Here is a 20,770-nt window from a genome sequence, read left to right as displayed (position 1 = left end):
CTCGAGGGGCTGGTAGGGGAAGGTTGTGGTAGGTCGCGAGGCCAAAATGGCCGACGGACGGTCGCCATAGCAACCGGCGGGCGGGGTCTACCAGTTCCCGGGGGCGGAGCTTCGCGCTCGCGGCAGCCATTGCGAATCCCCACTCCGACAGCTATCGCCGTCTGTCGGCCGAGTCCGCAACTGTCGCGTTTTATTTTCCCCGCGCTTTTAACGCACTCGCTGCTCCACTTTCATCCGAGATCCGTCCCGAACAGCCCGGCTGCGTCGGGATCAATTTCTGCGGCGCGACGAATTAATCGATCTCTTATTTGCGATTGAAGTTATAGATTGGTCGATCTACTGACCGTTTTCACTTCGTCACGAACATGCATCGGACATCGTAATGTTACTTTCGAACGAGAGAATTGTGATGTATTATGCGATGATAATAATGGTAGCGAGATACAGTAAATTTTTCTCAATTGTCGTTCAGCTTATGAACAAAAATGGACATAATCAAATCAGTAATAGATTAATAGAATCAATAATATATATTAACAATAGATTAATAGAATCAATAATAAATATTAATAATAGATTACCAGAATCAATAATAAATATTAATAATAGATTAATAGAATCAATAATAGATATTAATAATAGATTAATAGAATCAATAATAGATATTAATAATAGATTAACATCTAACAATTACACCTATCGTTAATAACAAAAATATTAATATAGAATAATTTCGATTTGAGCAAACTAAATAGCATGCATATCTATAAAACTCCTGCCCGTTTTCACTTCGTCACGAACATGCATCGGACATCGTGTTATTACTTTCGAACGAGAGAATTATTAAGTATTATACGAGGATAATAATGGTAGCAAGATATAGTAAATTTTTCTCAATTGCCCTTCAGCTTGCAAACAAAAATGGACAATTTGGGAGCAGCTTTATAGTTGCCGATTGTCAACGAATATAAAAACGAGGTGCGAAGCTCGAATAAATCGCAACTACTCTTCCCAAATCGTCAATTTTCATATAGAATCTGAAGGGAGAAAATTGGGGAGAACTGGGAAGAATTTACTGTACTCGGTCGGAACGTAATGAGGAAGATGTCGCCATTGGTCCAATTGTCTAATACGGGGTGTTAATATGTTTCCACCATCAAACAGAATTTTTTTAAAATGTCGACGTCCAAAGAGATTCCTTTCCGCAAATAAAATGAGCGAATTTAAAATCCTTCTCGAAGACGACGTTCATATTTTCAGGGCCATTCTTATTCTACTGTAACTTATCCCCTTGCCGTATCATTTTCTTCATAGTTACAATGATTAAAAGTTCTTCGATCGTAAAGTTCTTCGCTAATTTATATTTATCGTGCGTTTACATTCACTTAAACGTTTAAAAACCGAGATGACAAGAAATCAGAATTTTGTTCAGACTAAAGCGAACGGAATGGCATTCATATTATTTAACAGGTTATTACCAGAAATCTCGGTCACGTGTTCTGACACGTCAAAGCATGACAAGGGGTTAAATTTGGGAATGATTGCTGTTCGTTCTGACCATCGTCACGCGATTCTCGACAGCTGGAAATGAGCCGTTTATTTTGAAAGTGGCATAAGTCACTTTGTTTTTAAGTCGATATATTTAAGGGTTTGCGTTTGAACACGTTTAAAAATATGGATGCCAACTTTCGAGAAGATTTACTTGTATTTGTTGTCTCAGGATACTGATATTTTTCTCGGTATAAATAATTTCGTATAAACGTTAAAAAGATCACCACTTTTCATTACGGTAAAGTGACTTATGCCACTTTCGAAATAAACGGCACAAATATCGAAGTAGACCTGCGAAGTCGCAGATTGCATTTTCGCCAAGGAAAAAAGTTACTTCAAATGACCACAGCTACCCCGAATTTCCGTACTGCGAAACATTTTCGGGACACCCTGTACAGAGCCTAGCGCAGACATACTCGACCACCTGTGTCTCATTCCTAATCTCCTCGTTTCAACCAAGATATTAACCCTTAGCACTCCGAACCATTCTGGACGTTGGCTACCAGCTACTCAGCGCCATTTTTCGGCAGAAACGGGCATTTACAGACCCTCGTATTATTTAGTATGGTTTTGGAACTAACTAACATATTATAATGATATTGGACTTATATGAATTTGGCTGAAATCGAGAAATTTACAAAAAAATCAATATTTTATTTTTTATAATTTTGTTATTGTTTGTTTTATAATTTTATTTTGTTGTTGTAATCGCTATCTATGCGAACTCTTTCTCTCGTCGCCTTGTTGCTTGGACGATATCACTATCACTGCTATCAAAACGATAGACTAACTGTAGAAGAAAACCTTCTACAGTTAGTCTTTCTAACATATCTGTATAAACGTCTATCTGGAGCTCATCTTCGCTACTACTTGTGTCATGAGACTCATTCGCGTTTGAACGTTTTGCCATTGTTCTAATAAAAAATATGAATAAATGCATAGATTGAAAATTTCTAATTGTTATTACTAACTCACAAGATGATATTTACCAAAAAAACTTTTACCAAACAATTTATTTACCAAGAGAAGAATCACTTTTCCGATTTTCTCACTCGTTAGATCTATCTATACAGCTCGACGCTTTAAACCAGACTGAGTTCAGCTTTGAAAATCTTTTCCTCCAGATTTTATGATTATAAATCTCACTATACAGTGCGTGCTATGATCGCATACCGATCTTTCTTCTACAAACTTGCCTTATCGCTTTTTTCAAGTGGCGCCTTTGAAGTGCTCGGACCGTCCTGAGCACGCCTCTCACGTTCTCGTCAAAACCCGCTGACATTTCTCGTATATATCTTAGTAATTTTACTATATTTTGATTTGATTTCTTGTGCCATTTCAAGAGAAAACTTCAGGGAAACATGCATGTCTCAAAAAGTTGCGCTGAAATAACTGAATTCCCCGTAATCGCTAATAAACTTTAATGTCCCGCGAGAGGGGACATCCGAGTGATATGCTAGAATTACGATGTCCCACGAGAGGGGACAGCGGAGTGCAAAGGGTTAAATCTGGCAATCTGCTAAAAAAAGAACTGATCGCAGAGAGAACGCGATGCGCAAGGACCGAGAATCAAAGCCGCGCATTGTCGCCGGCGCAGCATTTCAGGCACGTAAAATGATTTCGAACGTGTAGCTCGCAGCAGGGATCGGTCGCGGGAAAAATTTCGTCGACGTTATCGGGACATAATTATCAGTGATTCGCATACCAATTAGCCGGCGTGTTTGTACGTTAATTATCCGCGTGATCGTTGGACGTCGACGTCGACGTCGCAATTATTCGGCCGGCCGGGCTCGAATTTTCGAGCGCGGAAAAAAGCGGGGGTCGGACGATGGGGATTGGGGACGGTAGGAAGAGGGGGGAGGGGGATAAAAACGCGAGCAAATAATAACCGGTTGCGTATCCGCGGGCACCAGTTCCAGTCCGGTCCCGGGAACGAGGAAATTCAATCATCGGACGTCGCATAAATAAAAAATGGAGGCTGCCTCCACGCCCCGTTATTAACATTTATGTTATTTGCGCCGTGCTCGCTCCGATCTCGATCGCGCATTAATATTTATCCGGCAATTAACTCGCCGGACGTCTTGCGGTCCCGCATAAAACGCCGCGGAACTTTTGCTGCATCGATCGCCGGAGACGAACGGAGGACAGGAGATACACCGGGACCGATCGGTTTATTTCCTCGAGAACGATCCGAGAGGCGCGATGGATTTCGATGCTCCGTCGATGTTCCTCGTTCGAATTAGATGGAATCGTTGGACCGGCGTGATGCGCCGGGACCGTGGATAGGCTCGGTCAATTTTATCAGGACAGTCGGACACGGTGATCGCATTTATTAGGCGACGCGCGGCCAGGCTAGGTCAGGCCGACCTTCAATTAATGACCGTTCGGCGACGCCGCAATATTCTGCTTTGTTCTGCTCTGCTCTGCTTTGTTCTGCTTTGTTCTGCTCTGCTTTGTTCTGCTCTGCTTTGCTCTGTTTTGTTTTGCTCTGTTTTGTTTTGCTCTGCTTTGTTCTGCTCTGCTCTGCTCTGCTCAGCTTTGTTCTGCTTTGCTCTACTTTTCTCTACTTTGACCTGCTTTGTTCTGCTTTGCTCTGCTCTATTTTTCTCTGTTTTGTTCTGCTTTACTTTTCTCTGTTTTGCTCTGCTTTGCTCAGCTCAGCTTTGTTCTGCCCTGCTTTGTTCTGCTCTGTTTTGTTCTGCTTTGCTCTGCTCTATTTTTCTCCGTTTTGCTCTGCTTTACTTTGCTTTGTTTTGCTCTGCTTGCTTTGCTTTGCTCTGCTTTGTTCTGCTCTACTTTGTTCAGCTCTGCTCTGCTCTGCTTTGCTCTACTTTGTTCTGCTCTGCTCTGCTCTGCTTTGCTCTGCTTTGTTCTGCTCTGATTTGTTCTGCTCTATTTTGCTCTGTTTTGCTCTGCTCTATTTTGCTCTGTTTTGCTCTGCTCTATTTTGCTCTGTTTTGCTCTGCTCTAGTTTGCTCTGTTTTGCTCTGCTTTACTTTGCTCTATTATGCTCTGCTCTGCTCTATTTTCTCTGCTTTGCTCTGCTCTGCTTTGTTCAGCTTTACTCTACTTTGCTCTACTTTGTTCTGCTTTGCTCTACTTTGCTCGGCTTTTCTCTGCTCTGTTCTGCTCTGTTCCGCTCTGTTCTGCTCTGCTCCGCTCTGATCAGCGTCGCGTCGCATCGCGTCGAATTCATCGTGTTAACGAAGCCCCGCAGTAAACCGACCGTGAGAATCCACCCGTGACCCCCTCCAGCATCGCCCCGATAACGTCGATCCAGCTCTCGCGGTTTATGAATAATGGATAACATTAATCGGACACAACATCAACTCGCCTGCACCCGGACCCGTGTTCTCTGTCCCGCTCCCGATTTAAGGGTCGCGACCGTCGATTACTGTTACCACATCCTCCCAGCGTGCATTGAATGCGGGATAGAGATCTCATTCAGTTTCGAAGTATGTAATTGTATCGTATCTGGGAAACGCATCGCGTTAGATGGTCTCTTTGTCTGAAGCTTGGTTCGCTCGCACTTAACCCTTGGATGACGGACCTTGTGGAGGTCGAAGCTGGGTCATTTTGGGGCCCATGCTAAAATCAAGTATAAACAGATTCCAAAGTATAATTTTTTTCTTGAGTGATAGACCTTCGTCTTGCGAGAGTTAATTTGTTTACAGTGGAGAATAGGAGGATCGTTGCAGATGTACTTTTTTCGTTTAATAAAAAATAGCAAAATAAGAAATATATATAAAATAGTATATATATAAAAAAAAAATATATATATATATATAAATATATATAATAGTATATATATAAAAAATATATATATATATAAATATATATATATATATATATTTTTTTTATATATATACTATTTTATATATATTTCTTATTTTGCTATTTTTTATTAAACGAAAAAAGTACATCTGCAACGATCCTCCTATTATTTTATATTATATATATATATATATATATATATATATATATATATATATATATATATATACTATATAATAGTATACTAGTATATATTAGTATATGTTATAATATATACTAATACTGTATATATTATATTAGTATATATTATATATTCTATATAATAGTATACATAATAGTATATAATATATATTATATATTATATATATTACTATTATTATACTATATACTTATTGGGTTCAGACGGGCCCATTACCCTATGTATACAAACATTTTTCAAACAAAAATTTTGTTGTCATCTCGCCTCTCATTGGACAGTATTTTTCGTTAATAATTTAAACAACGCCGTGGATTGCATTTTTGCTCAGATGGACACTCACCTTTACTTCGATAAATAAATAAATAAATAAACAAATAAATATTTTAAGACGCAATAACTATTTCAAGACTGGAAAAAATGACTTAAATTTTCCACAGATGATAAGGCATTTTTTAAATTTTCGTTATAGGCTCCGATAAAAAAGTTAAAAATCGCGGGTTCTTAATTTTCTCTTTTCATTCCAAGTAACAGTAAAATTAAAAAAAAAAGCATTTCAGTCATCGTCTAGTAGACCAATCCCCCTATTATCTAAAAAGAAAAAATCCAAGTCATTCAGTTGATGAAAAAGTTATTGCGTTTTAGAAGGCGTACGAACACTTTTGTGACCTATTTTATATTTCTGCACAAATTGTTACGGATTGGTCGGTCGTTACGGAGACCCTAATCGACACGTTTCGCGCTAAGTCGCGATGGGTCCGCACTGCTAACGAAGTTCAACGGATTTGTTTCAGATCCTAGTAGAGTACGACGACGTAGAGTGGCAAAGAAGAGAATGGCTATCGCCGCACAGGGACGCGGTGTTCTCGTTCTTCCTGGTGGAAAAGGGTCTGAACTGGGCCGAGCGGCCTGACCCCAGGCATGCCAGCCTCATCGCCATCGATCATCACAACCACGCGAATAATAACCACCACCACCATCACCGCATCAACGGGAAGCCCTTGAGGGGCGCCACCGCTGTCGCGAACACGGTCGCCTGGCCGGCCCTTGTAAGCACGCCCTTTCCTTTTCTCTCTTTATCGCGCTCCACGTCAAAAACCTTCTGGGCTCATAAAAATTCCATGGACTAGCTGCCGCGGCTAAATATAGCCCGGTCTTTCTTTAAAGAAAGATCCATTAGACAACTTTACCGACGCAGCTTTTCGGGTTTTAAAGATTCAAGCCGAAGGGACGGTTTTGGATTGGAAATCGATGATCCGATTCGGTTGATTCTGCCGCGAGCCGTGAATGCTGGGCTATTAATTCGCGGCTAGGATGGTGGAGCCCCGGTTACCGTGTTCTTTATTCGGTTTGGTTTTCGAAACTCTTGTTACAGGATTTTTATTACGGTTTTCAGCGGTTAGAATTTCTTTGTAGTTTATAATTGGCTGGAAGAATAAAAAGAGTGATAACTATGCATTTGTTTACACTATAATGGCTGTACATTAACAATTATGACAAAATGGAATATTAGATGTAATCGATAATAGATGATGATAGAATTAATAACAGATATTAATAATATTAATAATAGAATCAATAATACGTGTTAATAATATTAATAATAGAATCAATAATAGATATTAATAATATTAATAATAGAATCAACAGTAGATATTAATAATATTAATAATAGAATCAATAATAGATATTAATAATATTAATAATAGAATCAATAATAGGTATTAATAATATTAATAATAGAATCAATAATAGATATTAATATTAATAATAGAATCAATAATAGATATTAATAATATTAATAATAGAATCAATAATAGATATTAATATTAATAATAGAATCAATAATAGATATTAATAATATTAATAATAGAGTCAACAATAGAATTAATAATAGACTCAATACTAGAATTAATAATAGAGTCAATATTAGAATTAATAATATTAATAATAAAATCAATAATAGATATTAACAATATAATGAATAATAGATATTACTAATAGACTCAATAATAGACATTAATAACAGAATTAATAATAGATATTAACAATAGATTAATGTCTAACAAATACACCTATCATTAATAACAAAAACATCAAAATAGAATAACTTCGATGTGATCAAACTAAATAGCATGCATATTTATCAGACTCTGCACAGAATCTCCGTCACGTGACGGACACGTCATCGTAGAGCAAAAGGTTAACAAACCAATTTAACGTCTTATCGGTGAAATATAAAGAGCTCAATTACGCCTGAAAATAAAGCAAAATGCACGGCAATCGGTCGATCGAAAGTAACCGGGCTCCACCACCCTATCGCCTGCGAGATTGAACGAACTCCTCTTTCGCAGCTTGCTCGGTCATTGTCCGTTTAACATACCCGTTCTTCCTTTCGTTTCACGTTTCTTGACCGTTTCCATTATTCTTTACCGTCTCGCGTTTCTCCGTTCGACCCCATAGAAGTCTGGCGAACGGCCGCGCAAGCTCCGCGCCGCCGAGATCTCCTCTTATTCCCCGGCGCGATTCCGATTTTTTAATAAAACAGAGCACGGCAACCGCGGGGCCGCGGAGCGGATAAGAAATACAAAGTGTGCGGGTCCCCGCTTCGCCGAGCACGGTCGTCGACAGCGATTTCAGTCGATAGGTCGCGCCCAAAGGTGTCCGTTCTCGCGAGAACGCGCCCGGGAAGATTGCAGTTTCGAATTTTCCAGCGGAGCGAACGCGAATGGTTCGCAGTTTGCATAGAAAGTGGCCCGCGATCCCGTTGTCGTCTGAAGAATCGCTCGTATTCCCCGGCAGCCGCCATGCTGCAGCTGTGCTCCTCCCTCCTCCCTGCCGTCGTCCGCGCCATCGGGCGACGCGAGCTTTAATCGTAATTAGCTGGAACTTTTAATTATCTGTCAGGCCGACACTCGAGCCCCGACGGTTATTTCCTCGGTGTCTGAGACGCGGTTCTGATTAAACGGCCCGGACGACGGGAACGCGGCTTAATAAGCGAAACACCGGCGAGCCCGGCGAATTAGATTCGTTAAAAAATTACGCGTCGCCACGTGACCGGACGCGCGGATTCTGCGACTGTCACGTCGGATCACCGGCGATCGTAATTTCGCAACGACCACGCGACGAGGACTGTAATTTCTTTTAGATATGTTCGGAGGTTCGAATTGAAACCGGCAGATTTTTGAGAATTCTGAGAGTTGCGATTTTTTGGGGTCTCGCGGCTCGTTTTTAGAGGAGCTCGAAGCAGTTGGCTAAAAATGTAGCGGTCAGCGTGTCGGTATATTTTATTATTTAACTTTTTTATTTTCATTTTTTTTGATGCTATTCGAAGGCAATTCGGAGGCCATTTGACACGATTCGAAGCAATTCGGAAGACATTTGACACGATTCGAAGCAATTCGGAGGCCATTTGACAAGATTCGAAGCAATTCGGAGGGTACATGACATGATTCAAAAGTAATTGGCCACATGACACGATTCGATGGCAATTTGAAGGCCACGTGACACGATTCAAAGACAATTCAGAGGCCACATAATATGATTCGAAGGCAATTCGGAGGCCACATAAAATTCGAAGGCAATTCGGAGGCCATTTGATACGATTCGAAGCAATTCGGAGGGTACATGACACGATTTGAAAGCAATTCGAAGTTCATTTGACACGATTCGAAGACAATCTGAAGGTCACATGATACATGAGCAAAATATACAGTTTGGGAACAGGAGATACGATTATTCGAGGCTCGCGGCTCCTTTTTACAGTTACCGATTATCAACAATCACAAAAGCGAGTCGCAAGGCTCGAACAATCGCATCTCTTCTTCTTAAACTGTCCATATTTCTGCACAATCTAAAGTCAATTAGGGAGACTTTACTGTAATCTGACACCCAAACAGACCATTTTATATCGTCTTCCAGAAATTCGCGTCGCGTGCCGCATCACGCTTGACCGACTCCGTCGACCCTTTTCATCGACGCAGCGATAAATCGCATAGGCGTAGCACTAGCGCCTGGAAATTCGCGGCAACCCGAAATTTGGCATTTCCGGGAGAAATTACCGTATCTCGCGCGGTTCCGTCGAGAAGATGGACGCCGAATTTATTCGCGTTTGATTCTGTTGCAGACGTTCTACCCCCTGGTGGCGCGTGCCGAGCTCCCCGAGGACGCCATGCCGCTCGAGTTCATGCAGGATCGGCGACTCGACTTCGTCGACTACTCGAAACTCAAACCGTTCACCGTGAGTATCTCGATCTTTTCATCGACCTATCCCAACCGTTCCTCGACCTATCCAAACGTTCGTCGATCTGCGAGGAACGACGATTCGCCCGAAAATCTGTGCGCGAGAGAAACACTCGAAGAAAACCCTCTCGCGTTCGTCGGTGTCTCGTTGAGGCAACCCCGAGGCTTTCTCTTCTCCGCAAATGTCGTTCTTCGATGAGGTAACGGCGACGCGTCGAACGTCCGCGCGAGCCACGGCGAGCCGAAGTTTAGTTTCAGTTGTACAGCGGCGAGTTGTATAACCGTTCCCTTCGGTTACGTAGTTTGTTTCGCTTGGAAATTTGCAGATGCATCTTTCACTCACCGATTCTCAAACATTCGGGCTGCGAAGTTTAAGCAAGACGCGTTATGCGGACATTTGTTCACGACACGACGCGTCTGGCGAGGAGAACTTCGCGAATTCGTTTGTCGCTTTAGTGTACAAACATGAAAATTCGCTTGTTGCGATACGAACGCGCGTTTCTTCCAGTGGTTTGCGATACGTGTTATGTTGTTCCGTGAGAGATTCCCGAGCACAGTGCATTTTACTAATTTCTTTTGTTCTCTGTTTACGCCTTAAGGTTTATTTAATGTTCGTTTAACCCGTTTAGCACCGAACGACGATATATCGTTGCGTCTCCGATGGCGCCTAACTATTTGGGATTCATTAGTGTGTGCATTAGTAAGCATCGATGCTAAATAAATTATTTGCGCGAGGAGTAATTAGTAAATATTACACATTTTCACTAGCTAGACAACTTATGTTTAGTTATATAGTAATAATAAGTAAATATAACACATTTTCAATACCAAGGTAATTAAATACAAGTTATCTGAGTATTGAGAACAAATGATTTGTGTGAGTAATAATAAGTAAATATTACACATTTTCGCTAGCTAGATAACTTATGTTTAGTTATATAGTAATAATAAGTAAATATAACATATTTTCAATACCAAGGTAACTAAATACAAGTTATCTGAGTATTGAGAATAAATAGAAAGTGGCGGGTTCCTCAGGCCATTTGAAGCAACTTTTTCCTTTAAAAAAATGTTCTCCGAGGCACCGTTAACGAGTTATCAACGAAAAACAGTGACCAATGAGAGGCGAGCTCGGCTGGCGCGAGGCGATCGAGCCAATGAGCGGAACTGGGCTTCGCGCGCTGCTTGGCTGGGCCGCCTCGCGTCAGCCGTACTCGATTCTTATTGGCCACTGCTTTTTCGTTAATAACTCGTTAACGGTGCCTCGGAGAACATTTTTGTAAAGGAAGAAGCTGCTTCGAATGATCCGCGGAACCCGCTATTTCCGGATTGCGAGACATTTTTGGGACATCCTGTAGGCTGTTGTAAATCGATGTGAAGACAAAAGAAGTGTGAAACGATGCATATGAAGACGATTATTTGGTTAAAACGATGAGCGAGTGAGCTACTAGAGCAAGCCACTATAGTGGCGCGTCGTGCTTAAAAGGTTAATCTCTCGTCCGCTGCGCATCCCGCGCTATTTAGCGCATTCCTCGAATGTCGGGGAACCTCGCAGAACCTCGCGCATCTTCGTGGAGCCATAACAACGGTATTAGCCATGCCCAGGTTTTTTCATAGGGCCGAAGTTTCCCGGCGGCGAAGAACCATCCAGTTCGGCGATGCTCGCTCGCGCGCTCGCTCGCTCGCTCGTCGTTCTCGATGGCCGCGTTAATCAACGTCGAAGTCAGGGTCCGAAGTTGCCGCGAACGAGCCAGTTACGTGGCCCGTGTCATTTTCCCGACTGCTCGCGATAGAATTCCCGGCCGATTAAGAGCCGCGCGAGTTTCGGGGGGGCCGGTTGCCGCTCGCCCCTCGAAACTTAGTTCGTTAGAGAGCGGCGGGGAAACTTGCCCGAGGAAGTTTCCGGGGCTGTTGACCTCCCCTCAGCCCTCCGGGAGCCGTTCCCCCGGCGTTCGTCTGCGAGAAATCTTTCCAGGGACGACGATCCCTCGTTGCCAGGCCGAACCACGCCAATAGGTCAGACCCGAAGTTGCCGACAGTTCGCGAGTGTGTCACCGTTTCTCTCGCTTCGGGCTTCCTGGTTGTCGGCCCGAGCGTCGACGCGTTGCTCTGTTTTCGACCGAGATCCCTCGCTCTCGGATATATCGGCAATTTCGTTTGCTTAGCCGTGGGACCGCGAGCTGTGTCGCCGCGCGATAAATCTCTCGGCGAGCGACGCCGCGCGGCAGCTCCTAAATTAAACGGCTGATTGACAGCCGGAATGTCTCGCGTTTATGCATGAGCGACGGATTGCTTCCAGATTCAGACGGGAAACGATGGCGCGGGATATTCGCCGCTGAACCGCGAAAGAATTCAGTTTTTTGCTCGATGCGCCGGTTTCAAGAATCGCGGGACCGGCGATCTGGCGCGCGGACCCACGATCGGGTCCGGAGGGACCCACGATTCTTATGCTCGCAAATATTTCGAAGTGAAATTTTGCTGTTGTTATCATCGTTGTTATTATTATTATTATTATTATTATTATTATTATTATTACTATTATCTTGCAGTATCTATTTTTAAAACTTTTGAGGACTGTCGTATGACCAATCGTGTGCTCGAACAGTATAAGAGTGCAAAAGATAACATTTATTCTTTACAATTTATGCACGAAATTTGTTGACTCGAAACTGATACTTCCTAACTGGTACTTCCGGGAAATGAGAGGTTCCTGAGATCATTTGAAGCAACTTTTTCCTTAACGAAAATGTTCTACGAGGCTTCGTTCACGAGTTATTAACGAAAAATAGTGACCAATGAGAGGCGAGCTTGGCTGGCGCTAGGCGGCCGAGCCAACGAGCGCACGGAGCTCTGTCCCGCTCATTGGCTCGGTCGCCTAGCGCCGTGCGAACTCGCCCCTCATTGGTCAGTGTTTTTCATGAATAATTCGTAAACGAAGCCTCGTAGAACATTTTCGCTAAGGAAAAAGTTGCTTCAAATCACCTCAGGAGTTCCTCATTTCCCGAAGATACCATAATTTTCGGACAACCTGTATATACTCGTTAATATAACCCTATAGTATATTACTCTATAGAATGGGTCCCTGCCGATCAGACTACTAATCTTATTCGCATACGATTAGTTCGATTATCTCGAATGGAATTCGCGGGCGAGTTTGTTCGAGTTCGGTGAGATTCGCCTCCGGATGGAATCCAGACTCTACAGCAATGTCTCTCTAATTGACGCTGAGGTTGTCCACAAAAATGGACAATTTGGGAAGAGGAGATACGATTATTCGATCGTTGCGGTTCATTTTTATAGTACACTAATTGTCAAGAACTATAAAAACGAGACGCAACGCTCGATTAATCCAAAATTGTCTATTTTTGTGCGCAATCTGAACGCAAATTAGGGAGAAATTACTGCAATTGTATCTTCTCTTCACAAATTGCGCGTAGAAATGGACAATTTGGGAAGAGACAATACAATTATTCGAGCCCTGCAGCTCGCTTTTATAGTTATCGATTGTCAACAACTATAAAATATAATAACTATAATACTATATATACTATATAGTATAATACTGTATACTACAATATACTATGATAACTATTATTGTAGTTATCATTTGTATGTTAGTATATATATTAGTATATTAGTATATTAGTTAATATATTAGTATATTTGTATATTTGTACATTAGTACATTAGTATATTAGTATATTAGTATATTAGTATATTAGTATATTAGTATATTAGTATATTAGTATATTGGTATATTGGTATATTGGTATATTGGTATATTGGTATATTGGTATATTGGTATATTAGTATATTGGTATATTGGTATATTGGTATATTGGTATATTGGTATATTGGTATATTGGTATATTGGTATATTGGTATATTGGTATATTGGTATATTGGTATATTGGTATATTGGTATATTGGTATATTGGTATATTGGTATATTGGTATATTAGTATATTAGTATATTAGTATATTAGTATATTAGTATATTAGTATATTACTTATCATTAGTATATTACTAATATAATAACTATAATATAACAACTATATAATAATCGTATCTTCTCTTCCCAAATTATCCATTTTTCTGCACAATCTGAGCGCCAGTTAGGGAGACATTACTGTAATCACTGGACACAGAAAACAGTGTTGCTATTCAAGTAGAAACGGACGTCATCGATCGGACGCGATGATAATCGAGGCTGTTGCAATTGGTCGGAACGGATATCGCGGCTCGATTCAGCGATCGCAAAGATGTCTTCGCGATCCGGGCCGGGCCGGGCCGGGCCAGGCCACGAAACTCCAACATGCTCTCGTTTCCAGCAATTTACATTGGCACAGGCAAGGAGGTGGGGATCGGTCCGAGACACGCGGTTCGCGGCATCGAGTGGAACTAATTCCCGGGTAATCGCCTTTGCTACGTAACCCGGCGAAGATCGGCGAACTGCTGCACGAACCGTTCGGCGTGCAGCTGATCCTAACCATGGCGGTGCGATGAAGTGCGCGGTGGCGCGGTCCTCCGTGGAAGTTCCTCGCCGCACGTGAACCACTTACCGGCCGGCGTCCGCGAACACCCGGCAAACTTTTAACGGTAAAAGTTCCGTTAGTTTAATTACTTGGAAACAATTCCCCGCATCCGCGACCACCCACCCGCCGACGTAAAAACTTCTCGAAGCACGCCTCCGCTCCGCCGCCGACGCTTCCGTTCGCCGATCGATCCGAACGCTCCCGCGACTTCTGCCCTTCGTGATCGACCATAATAATTCGCTGTTTCGGATCGACTGCTTCTCCGTCGCATCTTCTCTCCACAGTGTCGTCCCGCTTTTTATTCTTCTGCTCCGCGCGCGCGCAGATTGTGCAGAAAAATGGACAATTTGGGAATATATTCGAGAGTTGCGGCTTGTTTCTAGTTGTTCACAATCGGCAATTCTAAAAACGGGCTGCAAGGCTCGAATAATCGTATCTCCTCTTCCCAAATTGTCTATTTTATTGTCTATTTAGTTCTCTATTTTCTGTTCGTCTAAATTCAGAATTGAAATCCAGAATCAAAATCCAGAACTGAAAAATAACAGTTATATAACCGATATAACATTGGTTCTCAAGAATTGAAACTGAAACTGAAACCGGTATAAATCAGAACTAATTAACCCTCAGCTTGGAAACAAAAATTGACAATTTGGGAAGAGTAGACACTATTAATTCAGCCTTGCGGCTGAAATAATCGCATCTAACTCTTCCCAAATCGTCCATTTTCGTTTCCATGCTGAGGGTCAATTAGGGAGACATTACTATACTTCGCTTCTGTACAATGTCTCTCTCTGTAATGTCTCTCTCTTCTGTAATGTCTCTCTAATTGTCACCCAAGTTATGCAGAAAAATAGACAATTTCGGAAGAGTATATTATTATATTATATATTATTATATTATAATTGTCGACGATCGGCAACTATAAAAACTAACTGCAAGGCTCGAATAATCGTGCCTCCTTTCCCCAAATAGTCCATTTTCGTGCGCAATCCGAGCGTCAATTAGGGAAACTTTGCTTCTTCAGACTGTCCCACAGCTTTCGCGAGAACTCTGAGAAGACTCTCTGGTCGGCGCCGTGGAAGAGCGGGTGCCATAAGTTCGGCAATCGAACCGACGCTGAAATCGGTGGCGAAATTACTGCAATTGTATCGTCTCTTCCAAAATCCTGTAAATTCCGCTTAATCGACGCCGCGATTGCGCATAAAAATGGGCAATTTCGGAAGAGGAGATACGATTATTCGAGACTCGCGATTCATTTTTATAATTGTCGACGATCGGCAACTATAAAAACTAACTGCAAGGCTCGAATAATCGTGCCTCCTCTCCCCAAATAATCCATTTTCGTGCGCAATCCGAGCGTTGGATCCTCAATTAGGGAGACTTTGATTCTTCAGACTGTCCCGCAACTTTCGGAAGAGATTCGGACAATTTGGGAAGAGGCGATACGATTATTCGAGCCTTGCGGCTCGTAGAAAGAAGTAAATCGCAGCAATAATCTTGGGACAGTAGAAGCAGTGGACCACGATCAGACATGTTTCTTCCACGCGCACCGCTCAAGCTCGACGCTCTTAACGAACGCTGGTAAATATTTTCGCGCGCTCGCTGCTCGTCGGTAATTTATGGGCATGATTTAGTGATAACATTTCTGCAAAGTGCGCTGGATGGTGCGCTCCGCGCGGAAATCTAACGTGATTCCCGTTCCATTTTTAACTCGGCTCTCAGCAGAGGGAACAATTTTCCGATCGGATGAATCTCGTTTCATCGGATTATGCAACCGCGCGCGAGCAGCAGCAGCATTTTCGAAAACGCTGGAAGCATCAATGAAACATCGCGTAGCATCGTTCGCGAATCTGCTCGGCGAACAATCGGCTTCGAGCGCGTGTAGAAACGTAACATCCGCGAGCGGATATCCGGCGTCGAATTAACGCCGGCGAGCGATTTACTTTGAGACGAGCCGCTCGAAGATTCGAGCCGGAGCGTCCTGTATATTTTAAGCGAGCCTGCGACGAAAGGGGAAGCAAGAGTCTCTCTCCCTGATGCGGCGGGAATAATTTTACCGGTGACATCGGGGTCACTGGAAATTGCTCGTGCGTGGGCACGGCTCTGCCGCTCGCACACGTTCGGCTATCGATTTCTGATAGTTGTCGCCACACTTTCCCTCCGCCGAGCTGGAAAAAAGCAAGGCAAGAGAGAGCGAGAGAGAGAGAGAGGGAGGAAAAAGAGAACAAGAGTGACCGCCGCACAGCAGTCGCGAGAGATTTGCAACGCGAGAAACAAGTTTTCATTGGCAATTAACGGCACTCGAAGGATGTTCCGAGCCTTTCGCGAGCCGCGAAACTTTTCAGCGTCGTTTTGGAAGTCTCTTCGATGTGTGCCGTGAATATTTAAGCGAGTAAAGATCTTACTCTTCGCTGAAATCGGCGAAGACCGAACGACCGGGCCGAAGTGTCGCCGAAAAGAAACGAACTGGAAGCTTCTGGGAACGCTATGATCGCAATGTCACGGTCATTCGCGTGTTTCTTGGCGCAGGAATCGTTGAAAGAGGCTTTCGAAAAGCTCCGAACAGCCGACTGTTGAACGGATACGGTGGAAAAATGCATCAGTTTTTGACCGAAAATCGAGGACCACCGAAATAATGACCACTGACAAACGATATCTGTCGCGCATGGACTGTCTAATTGCCGACAGCAGGCCTCGTTGCAGCGAAATGGCATCAGAAAGGGCCCGGTGCACGGTCGAACTCGTTGAACCAGGCGGAAACAGGCCTCGGATCGGTGAATAAGAGGGCACATCAAAGGGGAGAAGCAAAGGAGCGTCTCGAGGAACGAGAAGGCGGAAAAAGACGGGCGCGGGGCGGGGATAGGTCGAGGCAGAATGTCAAGCGGAAAAAGGAAGACGGCGGAGGGAGATAGTAGGAGGTGGAAGAACCACGTCGGCAGCCAGAGGGATCGGTAGACCGCGGCGCAGAACAGTCAGCAATGAGTCTGCTGACCCTGAACTATAAATGCAACGGGTTCTTTTTGCGGGCTGTTTCGAGGCGCATACCGCGGGATGTACTTGCGGACGGCGCGTAGATTAACGTCCGCAAGTGTTCCGACAGCTATCTTTTCTCCAAAAAATATCGGATCTTACGGTGTTGCAGTTCCGCTGAAACTCTGGTCGATTCTTCGAGAGGGCATCTTAAACTTCTTTTCATGCAAGAGTGTTTAGCAGGTCAGAAGATCTCGTTGGAAAGCCACAATGTTTACTTTCGTAGTTGGAAATGCTGCTACAATGTTGCGTATGCTTCGAAAAGAGTTGTTAAAAATGTTTGTCGATCCTAGAATGGTCAACAGTTGAGAAGATTTCGTTGAAAAGACACAGAGTTTACTTCCGCAGTTGGTAATGTTGTTACAATGTTGCAATACACCGAAGTGTATCGAGAAAAGAATTCTTAAAAATTCTTATCGATTCTAGAGAGTTCAAAAGTTGATAATATCTTGTTGAAAAACAGAGAGTTTACTTCCACAATCTGTAACACTGTCACAATGTTGCATAGTCTTCGAAAAGAATTGTTGAAAATTTCTGTCGATCTTAAAATGTACAACAGTTGAGAAGATCTTGTTGAAAATCTACAGAGATTTCTTCCATAATCCGTAATTTTTCCACAATGTTTCCACAATGTTGCAAACCTTTCGAAAAGAATTCTTCAAAGTTCCTATACATCTTATACTGTTCAAAAGTTGAGAAGTTCTCTTCGAGAAACCTCAAGCTTATTCCCACAATTTGCAATGTTGCCACAATGCTGCCACAATGTTGCACACCCTTCGAAAAGAATTCTTCAAAATTCGTAATGATCCTAAAATGTACAATATCACAGAAGTTTCTTGTTGAAAGTCCACAGAGCTTACTTCCGCGATCCCCAATCTTGCCACAATGCTGTCATAATGTTGCATACCCTTCGAAAAGTATTCTTCAAAATTCCTATCTATTCTAGAATGTTCAAGAGCTGAGAAGTCCTCTTCCAGAAACCTCAGAATGTACTTCCACAATCCTTAATATTGCCACAATGTTGCATACCCTTCGAAAAGAATTCTTCAAAATTCCTAATGATCCTAAAATGTACAATATAAGAGAAGTTTCCTGTTGAAAGCCCACAGAGCTTACTTCCGCGACCCCCAATCTTGCCACAATGCTGTCATAATGTTGCATACCCTTCGAAAAGTATTCTTCAAAATTCCTATCTATTCTAGAATGTTCAAGAGCTGAGAAGTTCTCTTCCAGAAACCTCAGAATGTACTTCCACAATCCTTAATGTTGCCACAATGTTGCATACCCTTCGAAAAGAATTCTTCAAAATTCCTAATGATCCTACAATGTACAATATCAGAGAAGTTTCCTGTTGAAAGTCCACAGAGCTTTCTTCCACAATCCTCAATCTTGCCACAATACTGCCACAATGTTGTTTACCCATCGAAAAGAATTCTTGAAAATTCCTATCGATCCCAAAATATTCAACAAGTTACAAGTCCTCGTCGCGAAACCTCAGAGCTCACTTCCAAAGTCGCCAATGCTGCCACAACGTTGCACTGCCCCAAAAGCTGCGCGAATCGTTAGAAAAGCATTGTTAAAACTTTCCATCGATCCTAGAACCCTCGACAGTTGCAAAGCACTTGGTGAAGTGGCATGCAGCAGTTCCTCCTGAAGTCGGTAACAAGAAATGCCGTGATTAAACGTCAAAGTGCATACTTGCAGCGCATAGTGCGCACTCCGGAAAGAGGCGGACAAGCAATCGGTTGACGTCCGCGTCGCCCTCGAAGAGGCGGCCGGGTCGGGTCGGGCCCGTTTTTGCTCCTGTTCTCCGTTGGCAGCGGCGTTTGGTGACTCGTGTCGGAACCGCGTGCAGCAACATCGGCGAGCGTTGGACGGCAGCCAACACGAGGCGCCAACATATTCCCGTTCCGTCTAACGGTCCTTGGCAAACCACGCGAAACACACGGCCTTTATACCTTTCGTCGCGTTCCGTTTCTCCGCGCTCGCTTTTCAGCTCGCGGCCCATCCGCGGCGGGAACAGCGCCGCTTTCAGCGTTGTTTTCGGCCGAGTGTCGCCGCCGATCGGCGACCCGCTCCGCAACCTGAACAAGAACCTCGCTGTAATCTGGTAAATTTAGGTTGTTTAATCGCCGCTCGTCCTCCATCTCCGGCGTCTATTTCGACCCCGCCGCGAGATAGGATTCCGCGGAAAGATCCGCGAGCCTAATCGCGGGTATAATTAAACCGGAGCGGGAGCTCGCGGGATTCCCCGCGGCAGCGCGGCCTCGTGAAATTCGCATGGAACGAGCGCGGCCGCAATTTAGACGCGCTCCCTCTTTCTCTCTATCGGCACCGGCATCGATCATAGTCATCCGGTTTCCTCCCCCTTAAGCTCGCACGCGTACGTGCGATCGTTGCGTCACGATCCCACGGTTACGTCACCGACGTCGGCCCGTTACATCAGACGCGTTGCGCAATCACGGCTGCGAGCCGCGACGGTGATGCACGATAATGACAGTAATATAACGGCAATTAGAACGCTATTACCGAAGCGTCGGGAGCACTTAACGGATGCCCGACGATTTGCCCGGCGTTCCGCGTAATGCCGCGCCGCGGCGGCGTCGCCGGGAACGACGGAATCCGGCCGCGCGGTTTTCTTCGAACGTCGTTTTCGGGCGTCGCGACGCCGACGCGACGATCGCGTCTCGAGCATTTCAATCTCGGCCCTGGCTGCCGATTAAAAGCGAGGAGGGAGCGGCCCGTCGTGATTTCGGCGATTAAGCTGCGTGCGGCAATGACGGCTCGGGGCTGTTCCGCAGTTCTCGCTGTTCCGGCTCGCACTTTCCCGATTAAATCGCATCGGAACCGACAGACACGCTGCGGTTGTTTATGCAAATCCCCAGTGCGCAAGCGGCGAATTGAAAAAACGGTCATCGAGTTCGAACAACGCTGATGTTGTCGATGTGAAAATATATAGTTATTCGATAGAATCAAACTCTGAACGATGGCTGACCAGTGTTGTCCGAATCTACTTGAATATTGCCAATACATGAGATTGAGCGTACTTGCTCGTACAATACTTATAGATTCAATAGATTTTTTAATGTAAAAAGCAATATTATAACGTAAAAATTACTTTAGAAAATGGTACAATCGAAATTATGGTATTTTCGGGCAATTAGAGATTCCTGAGATCATTCGAAGCAACTTTTTCCTTTGCGGAAATTTTCTCCGAGGCACCGTTAACGAATTATCAACGAAAAACACTGGCCAATGATTGGCGAGCTCGGCTGACGCGAGGCTGCAGAGCCAACGAGCGCGCGGAGCCCAGTCCCGCCCATTGACTCGGGCCGCCTAGCGCAGGCGAGCCCGTTCCACATTGGTCATTGTTTTTCGTCAATAACTCGTAAACTAAGCCACGGAGAAAATTTTTGTAAAGGAAAAAGTTGCTTCAAATCA

The 20,770-nt window shown here is 43.7% G+C and overlaps 1 protein-coding gene across 4 annotated transcripts in view; it reads left to right on the top strand.

Moving 5' to 3' along the window:
* Kdm3 (Lysine demethylase 3) overlaps positions 1-20,770 on the top strand; it is a 577,918-nt gene that overhangs the window by 98,817 nt on the left and 458,331 nt on the right. For all 4 annotated transcript variants that reach the window (XM_033473464.2, XM_033473465.2, XM_033473466.2 and 1 more), the window contains exons 2-3: positions 6,316-6,570; positions 9,648-9,761. In XM_033473464.2, coding sequence (XP_033329355.2) covers positions 6,316-6,570; positions 9,648-9,761 — 369 coding nt within the window. The remainder of the gene's footprint in view (positions 1-6,315; positions 6,571-9,647; positions 9,762-20,770) is intronic.

This window comes from Megalopta genalis, chromosome 3, assembly GCF_051020955.1.
Source record: "Megalopta genalis isolate 19385.01 chromosome 3, iyMegGena1_principal, whole genome shotgun sequence".
Classification (NCBI taxonomy): domain Eukaryota; kingdom Metazoa; phylum Arthropoda; class Insecta; order Hymenoptera; family Halictidae; genus Megalopta; species Megalopta genalis.
Note: the sequence above shows the minus strand (reverse complement) of the source record. Positions and strands in the feature narration are given on the sequence as shown.